Raw genomic sequence first — 21,797 nt, 5'->3', positions numbered from 1 at the left:
TATTCAGATCAGTGCACTAATGAAGTATTTGATCTTTGCAATATTAGAGCTCTTTTCCTTTTATGCATTTGACCAGTCTGTTTCAGTTGCTGCGCTATAAATGTACCATTTATACCAATCTTAATCTGCTAAAATTTTAATCACTTATTACTTTTGAAGTGCTGCACTGATCTGACATGCACACAATGCTCTCTACACTCGCAATAATTGCGTATACACTAACAATACATTCAGCAGCACAGACATTTCCAGATGCTTTGCATGTATTCAAAGAGAAATCTTTTGAAAAACAGTCAGATTTTTCATGGAAATACGTTATTTTGGAAATGCATCTGTGTTGTTTTTTGTTTCATTTTCTTGGCACATTGATTTGTCTGTAATGTGTAATAGAGTGTGTGTGTGGAAACCCATTTTATTTTTATTTATTTTTTATCTTTATTTTTGTTGAGTCTTATGTAGCCATGAGTAATTCCTCAGAGGTCATCTCAGATGAGTGAATTCTCGTATGGATCTTGTTTGGTTTGTTGTATTTTGGTTTTGTTTGTATTAACCCCTTTTTTGTTTGTTTTCATTTTCTTTTATGTTTCCTACACGTAGTGGGTGGACTCAAATGCCGACGAGGTAATTTAATATTGATATTCTTTACCTGTTGGGCTATGTACGGGTTATGGGTCAGTGTTTTGAAAAGTTAACTAAAGGATTTTGTTTGTCTTTATCTTTTACCTCCGTAAATTGTATTTTTATAGCCCATTTCTGATGCTATGTCAAACAAATCATTACAGATAAATCGTGTGCCTGTTTGTTGGACTCTCCTCACTTAAACTACATTAACATTTCACCTTTTTTTTATTCTCTTTGTCATTCACTGAAAACTTGGGTGAGGTTTGCCATAGTAGAGCAAAACCAGTGCATAAGAGACCCATAAAGTTTGCTCTTTTAAGAATAATATAACAATACTTTACCTCAAATTGTATTTCGTTTGCTGTTTTACCGCAGCATTTAAATTGAAATGTTTGGTTGAGTCTTGAGAAAAACAGGCACACAGATATGCAAAGTGGCCTAATGCATGGGTCCTTATGTGCTGGTTCTGTTTGTCACAGTGGGTCGCCGATGGGTCTCCCACCCACAGCAGTACGCCAGTCAAGATTGACACTCTGCAGTTTGTCCCCAAAAACACCAACACTAAGGAGTTTAAACGACTTCAGCAGCAGGTAAGATGCTCTCTCTGATTACTTCAGTAAAGTCAACTTGAAATTTATAAGCGCCTAGTTAATATGAAGCGGTTAATAATTATGTAATTTGTGTAGATCAAAGAGAACCGTCGAGCTGACAAGATTACATCTGGTCCTCAGTCACACATTCTTGAAGGTGTGTCATGGGAAGAGGCAAAGAAACTGCAGGTAAATTTTCCAATTCATATTTCTGAAGGTGTTATTTCTGAAGTATCATCTTGGGTTTTTGGTTGAATCTTAGTTTTGCTTGTAACACTCAAATTTCCCCTATTATAGGATGCCAACATTTCTCAGACAGGAGATCAGGTAATACTTGTTGGTGCTGCATCAAAGGGCATCATTCAGCGAGGTTTCCAACACAATGCCATGGTTTATAAAACACCTTATGCAAAGAATCCATTTGATACTGTCACTGATGATGAGTTAGAGGAGTACAAGAAAACAGTTACAAGAAAAGTTAGAGGGGATGGATGTAAGCATCAACGATTATCCATTTGTATTTCAGTTATCCTTCCTTCATTGTTATCTCAAATGTAACGTGGCTTTTGTGTGTGTGTGTCCGCGCGCGCGCCTGCAGATGATGAGGATCAGTCGGAGTCTGAGGCATTATCTTCATCAGCAGCTGGTCGTCCTCCAACTGGAAAGTCACCCACATCTCCAATTAGTGATGATGAAAGCAGAGATGGTAAGTCTTTGAATCTTTTGTTAATTAAAGCCAGGTGCAGGAGGGACTTCTTCACAGTTTGTTTCGGATCACCTTTACATGTTTCCTAGTTCCATGACCACAAAAGTTGTAAAAAATCCTCTGGAACTTAAACTCATTTTCTTCGGAAACAATTTTTACTTTTGAGAATGCATCTCACTGGAGAATTGTGTTTAATTTTTGAAAAGCAATGCATGTTCATCTTGCAAAAATGGGAGGTGGGATGGGATGGTGTGGCAAGGGACAATGCACGCAAAGGTGTTTTGTAAGACATGATATGTTTCCTCAGCATGTATTTAAAAATTTGTATTGTTGGAGGGTACTCTGATCAGTTTATCAAACCTGTATCCTAGGCCACACATTTACTCATTCCCTGGCCAAAGGAATTGGATTGATTTGTTTGCTCATTTATTATTGATGCACTGGAATATTGAGGGTAGCACGTGGGACATGCAGATGCAGTGACGTTAAAATCAGTAGGATATGCACTACTCCCTAGTTGTCTAAACTTCTTTCGGTTTAAAATAAAAATTGTTAAGTTCTACTCACAATCAGTTTCACATTATTGTCACTGCAACTGTACCCAAAGAACTGTTCCCAAGTGGTGATTGTCTTGTTCAAACTGGATCATTAACCCCTGCTATGTGTCTCTGTGGTTGGGCAGAATGTCGCGTGTTACGGATAGAATCTAAACAAGCACCAAGACCAATCCATGCAGAAGTTGTCCTCAGTGATGGTTAGTATCTTCTTCTTTTCCAAGTCAATTTGTATCTTTAATTCAATGGTTGGAAGATGTATGGTTCCTCTCCTCAAAACATTTCAATTTTCTGTTCGTAATTTTACTAGTGCATTTGTTCACTGCATGTTTTAATTTCAATGCCGTACTAACTGATTTTGTGTACATAGGTAAGTCTTTGCATGATGAGTACATTTTTCTGAATTGGAAGTGCATGTTGCATGTTGCTTCAGTAATACTGGAACAGTATACAGAACAGTAACTGCATCCTGTTTCTTCTTGTTTTTATGTTTGCAGATAGTGACTTGCAGGAAGTTTACCTAGTTACAAAACATATTTATATTCTTGTTTTTTACTAATATGCTTACACTAATCTATTCTCATTTAAATGTTGTGATGTGATACACTATCATCTAGTGTGTAAGCTTTGTTACAAGTATTCATCTGCTTGCTCAGTAGAGCCTGTTTTATATCAGTAGATAACATAAGTGTGCATTTCATTGAATTTCTGCATGTTTCATTTGTTTGAAGACTCTGATTACCCCGATGCTCATGTGGAAAGATCCAAATCAGCGCGCTTCCCTCTGAAAGGTAAATTGTAAATTTAAATGACTTTATTATTATGAACGATATTTGTAACGATAGGGAAGCAATTGCAATTGCAATATTTTTCTTGGCCTCAGATTAGACAACAGTTAATTTGTCAAAGTGAAAACAACAATCAGTGTGCCTCAAAATTGGGAAAACAGGCTGATCGCTGAGGCCGCTCAATGGCCTGAGAACACCTGGCAGAGGCCGCTGCTGAGTCTGATGTAGGCTGTTGCAGGCTCAGCCCCTGTTTTCCCAATTTTGCGGCCCACTGGCAACAGTAATACAAATAATTTATCTCCTTTTAGCACTAAAATTAAGTTTAGATCAATTTTTTTTCTTACATTCAATTTCACATTTGAGTTTTGATTGTTTTAAATATGGGAAAAATGAGCTTGTAAAAGTTAATGTGTAGTAGGTGCATGGGCATTTATTGTGTTTTGTGCTGTTTGCATCTTGTCAATTGCGTGCTTTGCTATCCAGCAACTCCTGACCTTGTAATCGCTCCTGGAGGCTTTGCCCGTTCATGGTCTCTTGGACGGAACAAACGACAAAGCAGAGGTGAGTGAAATACTGTGACTAGATTTGTACATTTGTATTGCTTTCTTGAAGCACTTTAACAAAGTAGTAAAATCACCAAGCTCATTGCATGGGGTTTAAGGTCCTCTTCCTTTGGACTGTTTCGGGTATTGGTAAGTACTTGTGTGGTGTTCTTTTGGTTTGGATTTTTAATCTGTTATCTATCCTTAACCAAACCAAGAAAATTATGCTTTTGTCATTCTGTTTGTTAACGCTCAGCATGGTAACACTAGACCTCATTTTCTACACTTTGTGTATTGACCATAGAGGTGATTGCAGAAAATTTCAACTCTTTAAAATGCTGGGTGGTAGCAAAAATACATTTTGATTGATTGCCTGTTTGCCTGTTTCTTGAGCTCTGCTTTTTTTAACAAGTCACTTGGCATGTATTTCAGATTGTAGCAGTAAGAAACTACAACATACCAGTGACTGCAATAGATGCCCCCTAACGAAAAGTCTACCAGCTGTCTCCCGTCCTCATTTTCACCATGCTGCCTATTTAAATCTCCCCTGTACCCAGTCCACTAAGACAGTGTCTTCATCATCTCCCTGTTCAATTACACGCTTCAGCCAAGTCAATAAGCCAGCACATCAAAACCAGGCTGTTTCAGATTTTGTATCAATAATGACTGCTCCCAAAAGACTGAGCAATTCTGGAACAATACATAAAGAAATGATGTATGATGGTAGTGATGGTGATGATGGAGACAGCTTAGCTGATGTATCATCACTGCCATACTCAGATGTTGGATGTCTGGATGAAAACCACAATGTGACTATCGAGGAAACATGCATCAAGTCTGTGAAGGTCGAACTGAAAAGCATCAATAACATGTATGCTACTTTAGAAACCTCTTTCAGTGACGTAGATATTAAAAACTCTGAAGTTCTTCCTGCTGATAAAGATTGCACTGACAGTGAAGAGAGCCATACTCCGCTTGAAACATGTGATACCACTGTCATTGTTCCGAACCTTGCTTCTAATGGTCTTGGTGTAGAAGATCCCCATGTTGAAGTGGACATTGAAAATGAAAAGTTACAACTTGGAGCTAGCTATGAAAACAATATTTCCTCTGAAAGAAGTGATTCATCTAATATGTCCAGCCAAAATCTTAAAGAAGTTGCAAACCCTGACCAACATAATGAACCACTTCTATTTCATGTAGATGAAGCTGGGGATAATCCAGATGCCTGCTCTGAAAAATTATCAGTTCATGACTTAAATCCCAGATCTAGTAGTCATTCAAGCAATGATAATGCGGAACTTGAGGACAAACATGATGACACTATTTTAGTTAGTTGTAAAATGAGTGAATCCCTTGAAGCTTCCCTATCTAGTAATGAAAATAGTGAAGTAAACTTCCAAGAAGATGAGCCTGTGTGTGGTTTTCCTTATCTGGAAAGTCTAAATGCTGAATCTAAGACTACCCTCTGTATTGGAGAAAATGAGATGGTTGACTTATATTCAATAGTTTCATTGAATCATGGAGACACCAGTATTTCCGATGATGGCAAAATAGTAGAAGAAGTTGTTGCTACTCGGAGTGAATCTATTGGTGGACTTAATGAGTGGGACTTGCACCAAGAATCTGAAACTGAAAAGACACCTCCCGATTCACTATATATGTATGATGTGAGCCGTGGTAATTTAGAAATAGAAGACCTACTTCATTCTTCAGATTCAGAGGATGATGCTAGTTCATGTGAAGACATTCCAAATTTTCATGATATAAGCCGTGGAAATTTTGAAGTGGCAGAAATTATTTGCTCTCTAAGCTCTCCTAGACCTTCCAGTAAAACCCTTTCACAGACGTCATTCAGTATCAGCTCAGACATTGAAACTCAAACTAGTGAACATGATTATGGAAATGAGAACCAATCCATACCTAATGGAGCAGGGGAAATACTTTATGACCCATCTGAAACATGCTCTGACGAATTTTTTTCTCCATTGTCAACATTTTCTAATGTTGCCTTCACCACAGATTCAGGAGAAGAATATTATTCTTTGTACCCCCCAGTTTCTACCGAACATCTGGGTCCTGCTGATGATGACTTGTCAACCATTGATGGGAATGATATTGAAATTGACTGTGATCCCTTTTCACGTAGTTCTTCCTTGCCAAATAACCCCACTATTGAAGAGCGTGATATTCCTAAGAACGATTCTGAAGGTGTAGCAAGGAATGTAATCACAGCTGCGTTTGATGATTTTTGCACAAGTGGAGGAAACACACTTGATGAATTTGAGGATTGCTGGCCGAGTTTCGTGTCATGTGATGATGAGATTATGGTGTCTTCTGATGTGCTTGATAAGCATGAAATAAATGTGCAGAGTGACCTTGATGACGATGAAAGAACAATATGTGTAGAACATTCTGATTCAACATTGCGATCTGCTGGCAAAAGAAGACTATCATTTTCTAAGTTTTCCATTTCTACACCTGACGTTGACTGTGCTGGAAGATTTCAGTCTTCTCCTCTAGAGCTTGGCAGACTTTTTACTCTGAAAAAGTTCAAGAGTTACTCTGAATCTAGGCTGAACAATTGCCCTCATTATTCTCCCAAGTGATACAATCTGCTTCCAATTTGCTTTGTTTTTTTGTTGTCTTGCTTTGTAATGCCCCCTTCCCATTGACTGAGATGCTTGTATATCTATCCATCCACCCATATTTTAAAGCCATATTTTTCTCTTTTATAAATGAACAACCAATTTTAGATGATACAATTTATCTAAAAGGAGGCTCTAACAAAAACTAAAAAAATTGTGAAGAGGCACACCAACCTGGAAAACCAGCTTAATTATGAACACAACTACAAAATCGTTTAAGGTTGCCCAAGTGCTATGCAGCACTAAGGTTTACTTATCTAAGAAAACCAGTAGCTCCTGATTTTACTTTTATCTGTATTCACAATTTTCTTATGTTTTTTTAGTATAGCCTCCCCATTAAATCAGAATACCTTGGTATTTCTAGTATGAAATCCTCCTGTATCTTGTATTCTTATCGTACTATCAAACGTTTTTAAGTTATTTCTATTCACTGGACTGTAGATTGGTATGTTACTTTATATACCTGTTCAATTCAGTACTTTGTACATTTTATGAAGTATGGGTTATGGCTTCTCTCTTTCAAAAGTTGTTGATTCTGACTCATTATAAATATTTTTCAAGATACTTTTAATAACACAATCTTGCATTGCATTCTGTTTTAAATTTTTAACTGTTTTCAAATTTTATACTAGTTTGGAATCAATCCTAAAGTGACTGACCTGTGCAACCTCTTCTCTGTATACTGTTTGTGTTTTTGGTTTTGGTGTTTTGTTGCTTTGAAGCTAGGTTTGTTGTTTCCTTTGTGTTTGAAATGTATAAATATCTCACATTTTGCATTACAACTCTTTTAATTAGTCTAGTTTAGAAGCACATTGCTTTCTATTATTGTTCCTTTCAAAGTTCATTCATTGTGATTACTTCTTTATCTGAGTCACTTGACTTGGCTCCTTCAATTGTGTGGATATTTATGATAAATCCTCATTGCAGTAAAATTTCATTCTTCACTATGTAGTTTGAAACAAATATCATACACTTAATTCGTTTTGAAAGGTGATTCACCCTGGACACCTTGATCAGATATCTTTGAGTTATTACTGAAGAATAGTAGCACAGTATCATCAATCTTCTGAGTCATGATCTTAATTTCTCAGGTGAAAGAAATTTTCTGCATGCTTTGTGTCATGTTATGTTACTTGTTATATTAAAGGTGAGGGTTTTTTAAAAATCTGAGCTTTTAAACATTATCGTACTTGCACTACACTTAAAATACATCTTAGCATTCTTATGCTCATTAATTCAACCACTAAGGTGAGGTGAAATGGTCAGTCATCAATTATTTTTTTTCTATTCCACTACATTTGTCCCGTTTCTGTTTTTTTGTTATTTTTTCCCTTCCTTAAATTTTAATTGTCTTTTAGAAATCACATCTTGACTAGAAATTCTTTCCTCCAATTTCAAGTTTCTCTGTTATCATCTTTCTAAATTGGTTTACTGTTCGTTTTTTTTTTAGGGGAGACAGTGAATGGTGACCATTCAGAGGCTCATCAAAGTACAATTTCTCAGAGCAGCAAGGAAGTCAGCCATGTAAGTAATACATTGATATTTTCTCTTGTCAAGTTTTGATCAAAAATTGGGATAAGCCCTTTCTTTAATATTTTTTTTCCTTCTGATTTAGGGCTCAACATCTAAGGACATGTCAGAAGACTCACCAAAGAAGGACAAGAAAAAGAAGAAGGGTCTGCGCACACCATCTTTCCTGAAAAAGAAGAAGGAAAAAAATAAAAAGGCAACTGAAGCTTAGATAGTCATAAAATAAAGGTAATGTGCCTGGTTTTTTGTCCCCTTTCTTTCTCTTTTTTTATGGTGGAAATACAATATTGGTTAAGTATTGATTTTTTTTCTTTGTGTCTGTAGACACTGCCGTTGTAGAGGGAGAAGAAAACGAAGCCCTCACATCTTTCTCTACTTTGAAGACTGCCTCAACCTTTAAACCATTTTGTTGGATTGAGGGCATGGCTGGCTATATACATCACAGCAAAGTTTAACATTGAGCTAGAATAGAAAAGGTGTGTCTGTAATTAAGACAAGTGAGTCAAAAACTTCAAGATTATGGAGGTGTAGATGGATGTAATTTGATCTGCTGTGCTTTTACTCGCTTGATGTTGGATGAACTGTTTTTCCACTGTGTTCCTTGGACTACATGAACTTTTTTTTATGTTAAGAAATACTCCATCTTCCTATGTTTTCAACAGCTGCCAATTATTTTAAATCTTTTGCTTCTTCCAATGTTAAAGTCACCTTACAGACTCTGAATTTATGGTTAGAATTTTATTGCAGATTGTTGTTAATGAATTTGTTGTTTGCAAAACCTCTATGAGGATTGGCTATGCGTTTTGTACTTTATTTTGTGATGTGCACAAGTTGATTTTGTGGAAACCAGGAAGGTGTTCTCAAATGGCTTTAAGAGTTTTTAGTTACTATTTGTATTTTATACCAAAATACTGATTGTCGTATGGTCCGTCTGTCTTTACTACTCAGTTATATTTCATTTGCTTCTATTTTTCTAATGAAGTGGAGTTGAGAAGTCACATTGTACAATCATTCTGGCTACTCATGTTATGATGTTTTATTTATCTTTTTCTTATCTTGTAGCAAACTATCACTAAATCTATTTGTAAATTTATTATGAACCACCTACATCTATATTTTCACTGCCCAAGCAGTATGTTGAAATCCTTCCAGAGAGTCTTACATGTGGTTTGGCTCATTCAGGGTGAAAGATTAATATGTAATCTGCTTCAATTTCGTGCTCTACTCTGACACTGGTGCTCTGTGGCCAAAGGAAAATTTTACAAGTTTTAATACTTTTTATTATTGTTCAGTGTTACAATTTTAGTTGCTTGTTGTAGTTGAGATAATTGTAAGTATTTGAATTCCAACTGGCCACAGAGAAACACTTTGTGACCAGTAATCAAAGGTTCAACCAGTTTAAAAGGTGGATGTAAGTGTCTTGTTTTGATAGGAATGTGTGTGAGGATGGGCGTGGATGTGTACAGATTGTGAATAAAATTAAGTTGTTTGTGTTTGTGCACACAAGTGTACAAAAGAAAAGTGATATTATGAGATTCAAATTGTATTTTATGGTCCTGTTTGAATTTCGTACATGACTTTGAATCGGAGCTTATCTTCTTTCAACTGCCTCACCTGCAAGAAAGCTTTCAAAGGGTGCTATTGGCTTGTACATACTTCCTCTGCTTAATGAAATGGAGAAGTAAGAGGTATTTCTGTAAATCAAATTTTAAATTCTTCCTTTGTTTTATGTGCAGTGTAAATGAGTAATCAGTGACTTTTTGTTGTGTTTATTTTATTCATTTTAGAGAATGTGTAATGGGAAATTGTGAAAGATTTTATAGATATTAGTTTGTTGTATTATAAATTTTGGTATCTAATGAAATTGCAAATGCTGCTTTTGCTTGTCAAATCATCAGAGCACTTTTATGTCTATTTTTTACTGCTAATGACAACTTAATGAATTGTGATCATTTCTTTGCCAGAATCCCTCTATGCATCAAGCTGCTTGTTAGATTGTTCTCCACTTTGGCTGTGGTGCTACAACAATGAATTAGTAATTTCATGACTTGAAAATGACAGATTCATGACAATGATTGACTCTTAAATGATATTTCAAAGAGGTTAATGTGAAAAGCTGTATCATTCTGGTGTTTGAAATTACCAAATGTGACTTGAAGTAATTTTTCTTTTTATAAACAAAAAAGCCTTTTATAACCAGTTGTTATTTATTTATTCTCTTGAAGCGACATGGATGCATTTTCACCATTTCATGAGTGGAAATTCGATCCTGTAAGACTTTAAACAATCAATTGGGTGTTTGACAACCTTCTCAAAGTAACACTTTTTGAAAGTCACAAGATAGACAAACTGGAAATAGGAAGCAAGAAATAGAAAACTGCCAAATTTGTCTGATGAAGAGATTGATGACCTGTAGGTGGGCCTTTTTGTGGTCAACCCTATTTACCAGTGCATCTACTACAATGTTAAAATATACATATAGTGAGGATATTTTTCAAATTCTGTGCATTGAACAGAGTAAAATGCTATTTATCTAGGAATGTAAGGAAAATTGGCTGCTTAGACTGGATATTCAATGTAAATGTATCATGTGCTGTAAAATTAGTACACTAAAATATTTATTTTTAATTTTTTATCACATATGCATTTTGCCTACTTGGGGCCACATCCTTGAATTTGTCGTGTTATTGTAACATGTTATGGTGACTATTTGTATGCTCATACAGGCGTTAGGCCTCGCTTGAATGCTGTGCTCTTGTAGGCAAATGCATTGAAATTCACAAATCTGAAGAAAAAGAAAAAATAAAGAGTTTGAAGGTAATGCCCCTGTGTCTGCTGTTGGTGTGAAGCTCAACAAACTACCCCACTTCTTGTCTTTCAAAAATAAATCAGCTATCACCATACCTCCCTCAACCAGGAGTCGAGGTCGAACCCCATCATCCTCATCCCCTTTCAGCAGAATTACTGAAAAAAAAAGTGTAGTGTGAATAGCTTCATCCGAGTTATTTGCACACATGCTTAAGATAAGATAACCTAACTGAAAGTGTGCAGTTTCAGTTTTTCGTCCCTTCTCTTCTCTTACATTTCAAATTGGCAATATTGTTGGTAGGTTCGAAGAAAACTAGAGATTATTTAACCTACTTACGTCACGAACTTCACAAATTGTTATTGAGAAAGAAAACTTATCTACTGTTTTCTTTCTCTATCAGTGCTAACCGTGGGCTAAAGTCATAACAACAGCTCGTCCAAGACAACAGTTTCCAGTGTAAAACGATGCTGGAGCCTGTGAAACACATTTTATCTTCCAAGAGGATCATTCTCGCGAGTGGTTCTCCCCGCAGACGTGAGCTTCTACACAATATTGTATGTATGCAACTCGGGTACAAGTTTGTTTGTTTTCATTTTATTAACAAATGCATTTTTTATAGCATGTAATTTCCTGCTTCAAAATTTCAGGGTGTTAAATGTGAAATCATACCATCTACTTTTGAGGAAAACCTTGACCCCAAAAGTTTTACACCTGATGCCTTTGTAACAGAAACTGCCAAATTCAAAGTTCTTGAGGTAGCTGAACGCTTATCCAGTGATGTGAGGTCTCCAGATCTTATAATTGGATGTGATACAACTGTTGCACTTGGTGACACAATGTTGGGGAAACCAAGTAACAAGGAAAATGCGTTTGAAATGCTATCAATGTAATATCGTTTGACATTACTTTGTGTTAGTATTTTTTTGGCAGATGATATTTATCTTTCGTGTCATTTGATCAATATTTTACAGGTTGAGTGGGAAAGCTCACACTGTCTATACTGGAGTAGTTCTAAAAACTCCATCAAAAACTGTCTCTTTCTGTGAGAGCACGAAGGTTTACTTTGCTAAACTGAGCCCAGAAGTGATAAAGAGCTATATTGAGACAGGCGAGCCGATGTAAGTAGTAGGTTCTGTGTAGTTAATCCATGCAGCATACATGCATGGATTGCTGGAGGCTAACTAATTTTGGTATTTTGATGTCAGAAAATGGATGAGTGTCAAATTTGAGCATATTTAGGACCCAATATGAGGATAGTATGGGTGAATTAGACAAGTTAATGTAAGTTAAAAGACGCGCAAGCTTAGTGTAAATCGCTCAGCCATTAGAAGTGTCGGTGTGTCTACTATTTTAACTTATCAACCCATTTTATTCTCACATTAAGTCCTCCTAAATATGTTAAAATTTATAACTTACCCGGTTTCCAAATTTCCAAATTTGCTAGGGTAGTAAGCCTCAAGCAATCCATGCATGTATGCTGCATGGACACTTAGAGTGATGCATAAGCTGAGCATGCAGACAGCAATGTTATTGATGCCATTTTTCTTTATTAAAGGGACAAGGCAGGTGGTTATGGAATCCAAAGCATTGGTGGCTCTCTTATAGAAAAGATAGACGGAGATTATTTCACAGTTATGGGACTTCCATTGTGCTCTTTAAGTAAGCACATTCTACAACTTTTGGAAGAAAAGTCAGTTTGAAATTGATGTGTGATAGGTTTTTCAGTCGGATGAATCTTTCGGTTTCAAATACAATATAAAAATAATATCTATCTTGTACATTCAATGAACAAGCTGTTTGGGCTGTGTAAGAATCAATCAGTAGGTTTTACTGAGAATTTCATGGTGACAAGATCATCTAAACCACATTCTAGAACATCATTGGGTCTAACTGGCCCTACGCCTGATGGTGAGCCAGTGAGGAGAAGGTCCCCAGGTTCAAGGGTCATGAATTGAGAGACAAAGCTAATGAGATGGGCAGTGGAGAAAATCATATCATTTGTATTGCCATTCTGAAACAGAGTTGAAAGTAGAAAGCAACAAAAAGGAAACCAGTTAGAAAAACAAATCATTAAAAGAAAAAATGATACCTGTTTGATATCGCCATTTAACTTAAGCCATAGCTTAACATCATCAGGGTTTTTAATGTCTTCTTTAGGAATGAATTTACTGACAGGACATGCAGTATCAAACCCTTTTCCTAGGTCCCAAGGGGCTGATGCTTTTCTCGCTTCACTCTGAAAAAGGGTTGAGATAGTTTTCATCTAAAAAATAAATTGTGTTATTAAAACAGCACCAAGTACTGACCAGAATTGAAACATTAGTCATGTCCAAAGCTAAGCAGTATCCTCCAATGTAGTCCAAAGCATTAGATTCTGTAACTTTCTTGCATTTTTTACCAATGATAACACCAAGTTCAACTTCGTAATTCACAATATCAGATTTGGATATCTGGGCAGGGTGGAATGTTATGGAAATGTCAGTGAACGTTGATAATATCTGAATACAGACTTATTGTAATAATTCCCATTACCTCTATGTCTTGCCCAACTTTGATGTATGAAGAAGTCGCTTTCAAAAATATGATTGGTCTCTGAGGGTGCTGCACCTTAAGATCTTTCGCCAATGACCTAAATGTTCCCAGAACAATTATCATTATTAGATGCGTCAATAGATTATGATTGGGCAAAGACATATGACTGGGTTGATATGATATTTACTTGTAATTCAGCGCTGCTCCCACAATCTTCCTTCCCACTTCGCTGAAGTTGGGTAAATGTACACTTGCCATTCTTGAAACAAGATGAGATGCCTAAGGACCAGTAGACACAGTGTCAATGTGTTGTTAATTTTTTGTGTGTATGAGGTGTGTTCCTTGGCACATACTAATCTCTGCTGGCATTATCAGCATGACCTTGTAACCTACCATGGTGGTGATGGTGAGTCCGTTTGGATACAAAAACAGCAAACAAGCAAAGAAACCGGCTGATTGTGTCGTCTGCAGCGAACTGCGAATAGACGTTCAAGACAGTGTATACAGTTAGTCAGTGTTCTACGATCGACGTTACCACCAAAACGCTAACACAAAATGCGAAATCATTAGTTATTAAGTTATTTTCACAAAGTTTACGAAAAAAATGAATTAAAGGCTGGAGAATGCCTTGTCATTGGCCTCAACCTCGGCTTCTTTGTTCCCCCTAAGTTTTTAGAACCAAATATTTATTCACAGCAGCCTTCCGGTTTCTATCCCGCAACTTGAATGAGAAATTCCCATCCTAATGGGGAAGGCCCAAAATCTCAAGGGATATGCACGCTACCTGGGCAATGTGGTTTTTGCAGAAGAAGCAAGGGTCAATCAGACAACAGCCAAATTCTTTCTTTATTCTATTTTATTTCTAAGTTACACTATCATAATGAATCCAAAACGCGCAGATACAGAGGCACGGCAAATCCAGCGAATTTGCACCGCTACTTCACTACAACAACAGGATCTCCAGACAAGTCTTACGGAACATAATCTAAGCGTGCAGACTGCAGGGACGTGGGCAGGGCCAGGCCCGGGCCAGGGCGTGTTGGCCGACCAGGTGATGTGCGGGGAGTCAGTTTGCGAACTTCTCACAGTCGGTTAGTTTCTGTGCCTCATCCTGCAACACAAAGGAGGAGTCAGGTTACCCAGGGGCAAGTGTGCGCGTGCGCCGGGTGCGTGCCCCGGTTGCGCCGCGAGCGCTCACCTGGATGAGTTTGTAGAGGTACATGAGCGAGTCCATGGAGGGCTTGCAGGCTTCTTGCTGCGGCGCGCCCCGCTTACCCCAGCTGGGCGAGAAGTTGACCTGCGCCGTGACCAGCGTGGCGCAGGTCGCACATAGCACCAGCAGCACGGACGCCACCACGCGCACCACCCTGGAACAGCCGTGGCGGTCAGCGTGAGGTGTCACACCTGAGGTCAATTGGGATGTTAGGCTGCGCGATGGGCAACGTTTTGTCTCTAACGGTGGGGTCACAGGCGCAGCGGACTCGAGGAGAGGGGGGGGGGGCTTCCTTGAACACCTGAGAGTCGCGTTTGTTGGCGACTCGCCCCTTGAAGCTTAACTTTGATTACTTGTCCCTCGCCGCCGCCGGTCGTCGGCGCGTCTTGGCTAAAACAGGCAGGAAGCAGTTGCAGTGCAGAAGCTGGAGGGGAAAGGAGGCGGGGGGGGGGGGTACTGACTGTCCATGTAAACCCATCGCATACGCCGCTTCAACCCGGCCGCAGACTCCGGCGGCTTTGGCCGTATCGGCTGAAGGGGGATTATGGTGGGCGGGCTCGTGTCTGTATGCAGATGGCGCGAGGAAAGACACGAACCGATCGCGGAGGAGAGCTTTAGAAGTTGCGCATAATTCCCCGTCTCCGTCTGTCCTGGGGGGGGGGGGGGGGTAATCGCCAGCATCCAGAGAGAACGGGTGTTGTCCCTACCGTGTAAGTAAGCACGGCCGCGTTCTGGCTGGTCTGGTCCGAGCAACTGCTAATTTCCGCCCTCTTCCCTTCGGCAGCCCCACCACACGTCCCACCCCTCCCCTACCCGCGCGCATCCCCCGACTACCCTGCCGCCGGCCGGATGTGGGAGCGCCCTTCCGGGACTTACAATTACCCCGGGGCGGCCGAGAAAGGACGCGGAAGGGGTTGGTAATCGCCGCGAGAACACAGCGCGAGCACGCCTCTGTGGAGATTATTTCTCTCCTGGGAACAAGTCGAAACAACAGGTACACCCCGCGGGGCTGTGCCGAGCACATCAGCCGGCCAGTCACGTCGGCGGCCCTTCCGCCGGGGCGGCCTTCTTGTGCCCCCTGCCCCCCCCCCTCCTTACCTCACATCTGCACTGGACCTGGGGCCAGGGCAGGTCCTGCAGGCCCAGCAGATCCTGCTTATCCTGCGGACACCGGAGCGCCCGCCCCATGCAGTCCCGCCGGGCACGGGCGCAAGCGGGTTGCCTACCCTCTGCCCGTAAGGCGCCCCGGGCCTCCGGCGCAACGCCATCGCCGCAGTTTGTGTAGACGGGGCGGGGAGGAGTGTCTACACGCGCGGTTTTGCGGTTTGGGGTAAGCGCCTCTCCCTCCGGTCAACTCTAATAAGCCACCTGGAAGCGATACTCCAAACCGCGGTTAGTTGTCGGCAATTGCTTTGAAAATACGTCGAGGGACGTATCGTGAAAGCAGATGATACGATTTTAAGGATATGTCTGTGCCCTAATTTTCTCTCATATTTTGATGTTAATTGTTTATGGCTGTTTGTCACTTTTAGCAATTGCTTTCTTGCAATTCAACGAACTAGCGGCATGGCAAAGAGGAAGAGATAGGATAGGGGGCAGCAGGCAGCAGGCAGGCCGGGCGGCATCCGTGGCTCAGTATTGTTGGGTATTGTTGGTGGGCACGGGCGGGGCTGGCGACTTCTCGCGCCCCTTATACATCTGGGTGACGTCATGCGCTTTGGTTCTCTGCCCTTCTCGAGAGTACAAGCTGCTGACACCTTAAAGTTTTATATATATATGTTTTATGTTTAGTCTAAAGCTATTTAAGGTATCATCTGCTAAAAAGGAGGGGGGGGGGTAAGCGAGAGAAGTGATAAAAACACGTGAGGGACGATTTGTCCTTCGATTGAAAGAAGAATGTAATAGGAAAAGAGGAAAATGGTGGCGGGGGCACAATCGTCTTCTGATGAGCAACGGTCATCCTGCACCCGCACGTTCACACGATTGCACCCTTCTATGTCTATCTCACTCACTCTCACACGCGGCGCACACGCACTGACACGGGGTTGCCGAGCTGATCACACTGACCTGGACGAGAACTGCATAGCTGCCATTCGAAACACTATAGAACTATGGAGCAGATCAGGCCGGCCTGGGATGCTGTGATCCGGTCAACTCCGCTGAGCCACTGCGAGTGAGGGCCTGGGGTGGGGGAGGCGCCTTATAACGGGGCGTCGCGAGGGGCGGACCTCGGGCGGCGGCGCTGGGAGGCGCACGGCGCGGGGGCGCGAGCGAGGGCGAGGGCGGCGCTCTGCTGCGGGTCTGCGTCGTCAGTCCGTCAAGCCAAAAGCGTCATTCCAAATCCAGAGCAGATTAGCATAAGCCCGTGGCCCGCGGAGACGAGCCGCAGCAGCCATCCTACAATATATCGGAAAAAAACATTTGCGTACCGATATGTGTGAACGTTTTCCTGATCCTGAAAACTTTACCTCCAAGATACTTTTTTCAAAATGTAGGAAATTTTGGAACCAATTTTTGGAACAAGGTTTGGGTAGTCTGATTACCCCTGTTTCAGGCTGTCTTTGCCGGTCTTTTTTCTTTACGCGGCCAGAATGTTTGGCACCGCGCCTGCCCCTTGACCTCCGAGAAGAGGCAACACCTGTGGGATTTGTGTACTGCCTCTCAACTGCACATCGCACCGGGATGGGCGGGGCGCGAGGGCGTCATCGGTTAGAGCTGGAGCAGCCCAGGGGCCGAGCCCAGGGGCGAACCTGCCTGTTCACTTTACGGCAATGGGAAATGAGGAGGCAGAGACGCGGCGGGGCGCAGCAAATAATAATGCCCTGCGGCTGAGGACCACGTGACCTCCGCGCAACACAGTTCAAACATTGCAAAGCAAAACGCCAAATCCTTTGCAATTACGAAGCAATGCTTTGCCGTTGCAGAACAAATGCTTTACAATTGCAAAGCATTTGGCCTTTTGCTTTGCAAGGTTTTAACAGTGAAGAGTGCTGGAGAAACCGGGGTGGACCCTAGCATTTAGCGCCCCTAGCTGCAAACATCCTGCAACTCTGTGTGTCGGTGGTACGCCACAACCAGTGTTGCGGGTTTGCCCACCCTAGGGACCAAGGCGCCTTACGAATGGAGCGATGAGGCACAACAGCCCCATACTGCTGTGTCGTAGCGTAGCCCAGACACACTTTGTTGTCAATCCAAACATGTCGTCGGCTGGAAGGTGAAGGTGCCCTGGAGTGGAAGGGGTAGAAGTTAGGTATTCAGGAGTGGAGTGGGTGGCTTGTCTGTAATGGGAAAGGGGGTGGAGGTAGCAAAGAATAGGGCGAGACCATGCTTGCAGAAATTTCCAAAGTATGAAGCCCTAACGAAGACATGGGCAGAAGCTGGGTAAGAGTGCGTCAGTGAGCAGTAGTTTGTGTGTTAAGGGGCGCATATAGGGCAGAGGAGAAGTAATGCCAAAGAAAGAGAGGTCTGTGTGCTGTGGCGTGGGATGAGCTTGAGTGGTGAGGTGAAGGTGTGCCCCCGCCGCGGGTGGTGAGTGCTGGTGGTGCTGGTGAGCGGAGCCCGAGCGGAGCCGAGTCCTGCCCAGTCCTCCTCACGCGCGCTGGCGGCGTGCTCAGCCCGGGAGTTTAATGCCGCTAAATGCACTGTTGGTGTACGGCGGCGCAGGGGTTCTAGTCCCTGAGGAGCGCACCCCTCCCCCCTCCCCAACCCCTATTAGCAGCCGCATGCGAGCAAGCCTTGTCGGAGTAATGGGGCGCTGGCGGTGCAAGTTCGAACCACAATGAGGGAACATATTTATATAAAGAGGGGGAAACTGGCAACAAATTGGAAAACATTATCCGATTTCTGTTGAATTTGCTATTTTATACTGTGTGAATTCACTTCGTGTTCACTTCGTCCTGCATTAGTAAGCTGAAATGAACAGGAGCTGTAAATTGACTACTCACGGAACGACCTGTTTTTTGTTGTTTTTTTTTTTTTTTTTTTGGGGGGGGGGGGGGGGGGGTTCCGGGTCCGATAATAAATAATAATCCCTTCTTGGTCTCCGCGTGTCTGCACAGCCCTACTGGCATCTGGGGTCTGGGGATGGAGTGGCCTTGTTGTATCCAATTAAAAACTTGCTGGGTCCACGCTCAGCGCAGAGCGTACGCCCGCCACGCTCGCGGCGGCGTGGCGTGGCGGCCGGAGCGTGAGCGGCCGTGTGCAGGGGGCGGAGGCGCCGAGGGAGAGTGGAGGTTTATCCCCCCCCCCGCCCATTTCCTTTCCCCGCCCCCATGAGTGCTAGGCCGTTTCTCAATCACAGCGTCGTGTGAAAGAACGAGTTCTGGATAACTGTACACCAGCAACCGTCCAAAACTTGAACCTTTTCCGACGGGGTACGAATAACGAATCGTGCTTCGCCGTGGTCGCTGGACTGGCGCTGCGGGTGGTTGCGGGGGCGGAGTGGTCTGTCCACAGGCCAACAGTCGAGCACGAAAATCGAGTTCCCCCATAAATACTTTATCAAACACACAAGGTGGTAGTCCGGAGGACTCACCTAGCGAGCGTCCGAAAGTGACGAGGCGCGCGTCCCCGCCCTCTCCCTCCGCCCCGCGCCGGCCCGCAGCACACAGCGCGCAGCGCGCCTCCCCCGCGGGTGACGGGGAGGGGGCAGTCCGTCGCGACGGCGCGGACGCAGCCCCGACGCATTGTCATTCCGGGAGGCAAACAGAGCGAGAGCGAAACAAGCGCGGCCCTAACGAGCAAAGGGTATGGCCCGTCCGGGGCGCGGTGGTCAAACTGGTCAAACTGCGCGGGGCGGGGCAGGGCGGGGAGGGGCGTTGGTGCCCTGCTGCTGGAGCACCCTTGCTACGCCCCGCCGGCCCCGCCAGCCCCACCGGCCCCGCCGGCCCCGCCCAGCAGCATCTGGACCGGCCCGATCAGGGCGCTTGTTCATTCCCACCGTGGTCCAAAGATGTGGCAAACTCGATCTGGACGAACTCAGCAGCACCGCCGCCCTCCGATGGCTGCAAATCACACCTTATGCTAGCTGGAGATGGATCAAACTGGCGTTCTTTTCCTTTGGGTCACCGACCGGACCAGGAGATGGTGTGCTGATCGAGATGACAGCGAACTCGGTTGACACAGAGGCTAGGGATGCCCCCCGCCCCCCTCTACCCCTTTCTGTTCCCGCCATTCCTCTCCTTATAGATGTGACAGCCCCCTCCTCCCACCTACTTACCCCTCCCCCCCCCCTCTTCCCGAAACAAATTTCTCCCACTCAGTGCATTTGATACACCTCCCCGCTAACTGCAGTGGCACCTAAATAAGTTTATTCCGCGCTGGTTAGTCGTCGACGCTGGAGGCCCGCCTTCCCTTGCCCTCCTCCTCCCAGCTCGCTTCTGCGCCCCACGACCCCCACGACTGTGGTTCCGTTCTCCATTCTCTGTCGTCACAAAGCGAGTGGACGGCGTTCTAGGGCCTCCTGGCAAATTGCTTGCCCTTTTTGTGCCATGGTTAATTGTGTCGCTGTTTTCTCCGCGTTCATGGGCTTCCCCCTTCCTCCTACATCGGCTGGTCGGCCGCCCCGCCCCGCGCCACGCCACAACAATCCCAGCGCCGCGTCACAGCGCCGCCCTGCGTGTCGCCTCACACCCACAAAACCGAAAGAAAACACAGAAAAACAAGGAGGGGGTAACAAGTTAAGCGGCCCCTACAGTGACCGAGAAATACAAGTGAACTCTGCGGGGACGAAACTCAATCAGGATATAAATAACTCATCGTTACCTCAAATCACCAACTATACCAGGTGGCTGATTCACCCCGCACACTTTTGTACTATGCAACCCGCCCGCACGGCTCCAGCCGGGACTGCATACCCACCAGGCGCTGGGGACCGGCTCCAAGCGCCAGCGCGTCTCTCCGCCCTGTTGTTGCAGCCACCTGGGGCTGGGGCGTTACAAAGGGGTTGTTCGCGGTTTCTAGAGGGTTCCCGCGAGTCCGCGGGGGTAACTCGCGATATCGCGGGGGTAAATCGCGGGTCCGCGGGGGGTGACTTGCGGGTCACCGTCACCGTCATCCGGGTCCGATGGTTGGGATTGGGACTGGAGCGCCGTCATCACCGTCATCGCTGTCCGCCGTCATCATACTGGGCGCAGTTTTCGTCCTCATGATGTTGCAATTGAAATATGCGTGCAACGACTATGTCGACTAGGAAAGCCATTCTCAAAGACCGTGCATTGTGAATCACCGACTATGATAAACAGATTTGTTAAAATCAGTATGGCAATGAAGCTCATGGGGGTGACAATTTCTTCGGTAATTTTGAAAGCCGATTCCCGTACAGCTAGAGGGACAGAACTGTTATGTCAGCAGTTGTAAATGAAGTGCAATGGGGAATGAAATGTGCGCGTTCCCAAGTACCGGGTGTCCGTAAGAAAACGCGGCAGCTCGATGGGTTGCCTACGCACTAGCGTGCAGGCGCGGAAGGCGAGGGGGGAGCGATGGAGGTGCGCACCATCCAGCGAATGCCGAACAGACTATAGAGGCGCCGTTTAGGACCAAACTATTTTTCAAAGAATGTGAAAAAGAGGGAGTACCCACCACACTTTTACACGGGGCCCCGCATGCTCAACTTCGGAGTTCGGATGGGATCCGGTGTGTCCACGCCAGCAGCCAGACTGTTAGGTCCGACCAACTGTTGACCGGTGTTGTCGCCTACCCGCTTAAACAGGAACGACGGGTACCCAAGGGAGTACTTTCCTCATCCCACCGCAGTAGTTAGCGAACTGTGGTCTCTGTTCCGAACAGCCGCTCCCAACCGCAGTGGTCAGAACATACTCCCGGGGTTTGTGAGACGGTTGAAGCGAACGTCGGCTAATCGTACTGACCCACCATAGGTCATGGAGCCCTTTTCAGCCAGTTTCTAGGTCTTATTATCCACCCCGCTACCATAGCAAGGTGGCAGGCACCAGGGCGCGAACCCCGGCCCAGAGCCGACACTTTAGCCACCATGACGCAGTGCCACCAACAATGGTAACCACTACGCCATCGGAATTCCACGAGAGGGGCGTGGTGAAATGACGGGTTTGAAGTCCATTTGAAATTTGGTGGCCTGAGAAAAAGTTCAGACATAGGGAGAGTCGAAGGCCAGCGAGCGCGCTACCGACTGAGCCATAGAGGCGCCATACGGTCTAGCGCTCCAGGGAACGAATCATTCTACGCTGTCGCTGACTGGCGTCGCTCCTTGTCTCCCGTAATACAGGACCGACTTTGAACGCGAAGTGGG

General features: G+C 43.9%; 4 protein-coding genes across 20 annotated transcripts in view; 2 read left to right on the top strand and 2 right to left on the bottom strand.

Annotated features, from left to right (window-relative positions):
• Positions 1-10,800, top strand: part of LOC113204296 (protein hu-li tai shao) — a 32,440-nt gene extending 21,640 nt beyond the window's left edge. For 11 of the 17 annotated variants that reach the window (XM_026419413.2, XM_026419418.2, XM_026419416.2 and 8 more), the window contains 9 exons: positions 598-621; positions 1,101-1,211; positions 1,308-1,400; positions 1,509-1,704; positions 1,810-1,917; positions 2,600-2,671; positions 3,203-3,262; positions 3,743-3,820; positions 4,234-7,381. In XM_026419413.2, coding sequence (XP_026275198.1) covers positions 598-621; positions 1,101-1,211; positions 1,308-1,400; positions 1,509-1,704; positions 1,810-1,917; positions 2,600-2,671; positions 3,203-3,262; positions 3,743-3,820; positions 4,234-6,410 — 2,919 coding nt within the window. In that variant the 3' untranslated portion in view covers positions 6,411-7,381. Of the gene's footprint in view, positions 1-597; positions 622-1,100; positions 1,212-1,307; positions 1,401-1,508; positions 1,705-1,809; positions 1,918-2,599; positions 2,672-3,202; positions 3,263-3,742; positions 3,821-4,233; positions 7,382-7,899; positions 7,974-8,064; positions 8,208-8,303 lie in introns of those variants that run through there. The other 6 variants (XM_026419425.2, XM_026419431.2, XM_026419422.2 and 3 more) reach the window with 6 other exon arrangements.
• Positions 10,801-10,926: 126 nt separating this feature from the next.
• On the top strand, positions 10,927-12,555 carry LOC113204298 (probable bifunctional dTTP/UTP pyrophosphatase/methyltransferase protein). The gene is made up of 5 exons (XM_026419433.2): positions 10,927-11,084; positions 11,189-11,342; positions 11,436-11,674; positions 11,760-11,906; positions 12,344-12,555. Exons 2-5 carry the CDS (start codon positions 11,253-11,255, stop codon positions 12,486-12,488), a joined length of 621 nt encoding a protein of 206 aa, XP_026275218.1. The 5' UTR covers positions 10,927-11,084; positions 11,189-11,252; the 3' UTR covers positions 12,489-12,555.
• LOC113204299 (acylpyruvase FAHD1, mitochondrial) lies at positions 12,316-13,863 on the bottom strand. The gene is made up of 6 exons (XM_026419434.2): positions 13,714-13,863; positions 13,508-13,599; positions 13,321-13,417; positions 13,095-13,238; positions 12,878-13,024; positions 12,316-12,799 (listed from the first exon to the last, which is right to left on the bottom strand). Exons 1-6 carry the CDS (start codon positions 13,714-13,716, stop codon positions 12,602-12,604), a joined length of 681 nt encoding a protein of 226 aa, XP_026275219.1. The 5' UTR covers positions 13,717-13,863; the 3' UTR covers positions 12,316-12,601.
• A 295-nt stretch (positions 13,864-14,158) lies between these two features.
• LOC113204286 (hypertrehalosaemic prohormone) lies at positions 14,159-16,723 on the bottom strand. The gene is made up of 3 exons (XM_026419402.2): positions 16,601-16,723; positions 14,519-14,687; positions 14,159-14,431 (listed from the first exon to the last, which is right to left on the bottom strand). Exons 1-3 carry the CDS (start codon positions 16,624-16,626, stop codon positions 14,387-14,389), a joined length of 240 nt encoding a protein of 79 aa, XP_026275187.1. The 5' UTR covers positions 16,627-16,723; the 3' UTR covers positions 14,159-14,386.
• Between the last annotated feature and the right edge of the window lie 5,074 nt (positions 16,724-21,797).

The sequence above is a fragment of the Frankliniella occidentalis genome, unplaced genomic scaffold (genome assembly GCF_000697945.3).
Source record: "Frankliniella occidentalis isolate FOCC.00 unplaced genomic scaffold, Focc_3.1 Scaffold428, whole genome shotgun sequence".
NCBI lineage: Eukaryota > Metazoa > Arthropoda > Insecta > Thysanoptera > Thripidae > Frankliniella > Frankliniella occidentalis.
Note: the sequence above shows the minus strand (reverse complement) of the source record. Positions and strands in the feature narration are given on the sequence as shown.

Excerpts from the sequence above, each read along its gene's own strand:
- LOC113204286 (XM_026419402.2), bottom strand. The coding sequence starts at position 16,626 with ATGGCAGCTATGCAGTTCTCGTCCAG. Across the intron at positions 14,688-16,600 it reads GCTATGCAGTTCTCGTCCAG|GGTGGTGCGCGTGGTGGCGT; the intron begins GTCAGTGTGATC and ends CGGCTGTTCCAG. Across the intron at positions 14,432-14,518 it reads ACCTCTACAAACTCATCCAG|GATGAGGCACAGAAACTAAC; the intron begins GTGAGCGCTCGC and ends TTTGTGTTGCAG.
- LOC113204298 (XM_026419433.2), top strand. The coding sequence starts at position 11,253 with ATGCTGGAGCCTGTGAAACACATTTTATCTTCCAAGAGGATCATTCTC. Across the intron at positions 11,343-11,435 it reads GTGAGCTTCTACACAATATT|GGTGTTAAATGTGAAATCAT; the intron begins GTATGTATGCAA and ends TCAAAATTTCAG. Across the intron at positions 11,675-11,759 it reads GCGTTTGAAATGCTATCAAT|GTTGAGTGGGAAAGCTCACA; the intron begins GTAATATCGTTT and ends AATATTTTACAG.
- LOC113204299 (XM_026419434.2), bottom strand. Across the intron at positions 13,025-13,094 it reads TGACTAATGTTTCAATTCTG|AGTGAAGCGAGAAAAGCATC; the intron begins GTCAGTACTTGG and ends ACCCTTTTTCAG. Across the intron at positions 12,800-12,877 it reads TAAATGGCGATATCAAACAG|AATGGCAATACAAATGATAT; the intron begins GTATCATTTTTT and ends ACTCTGTTTCAG.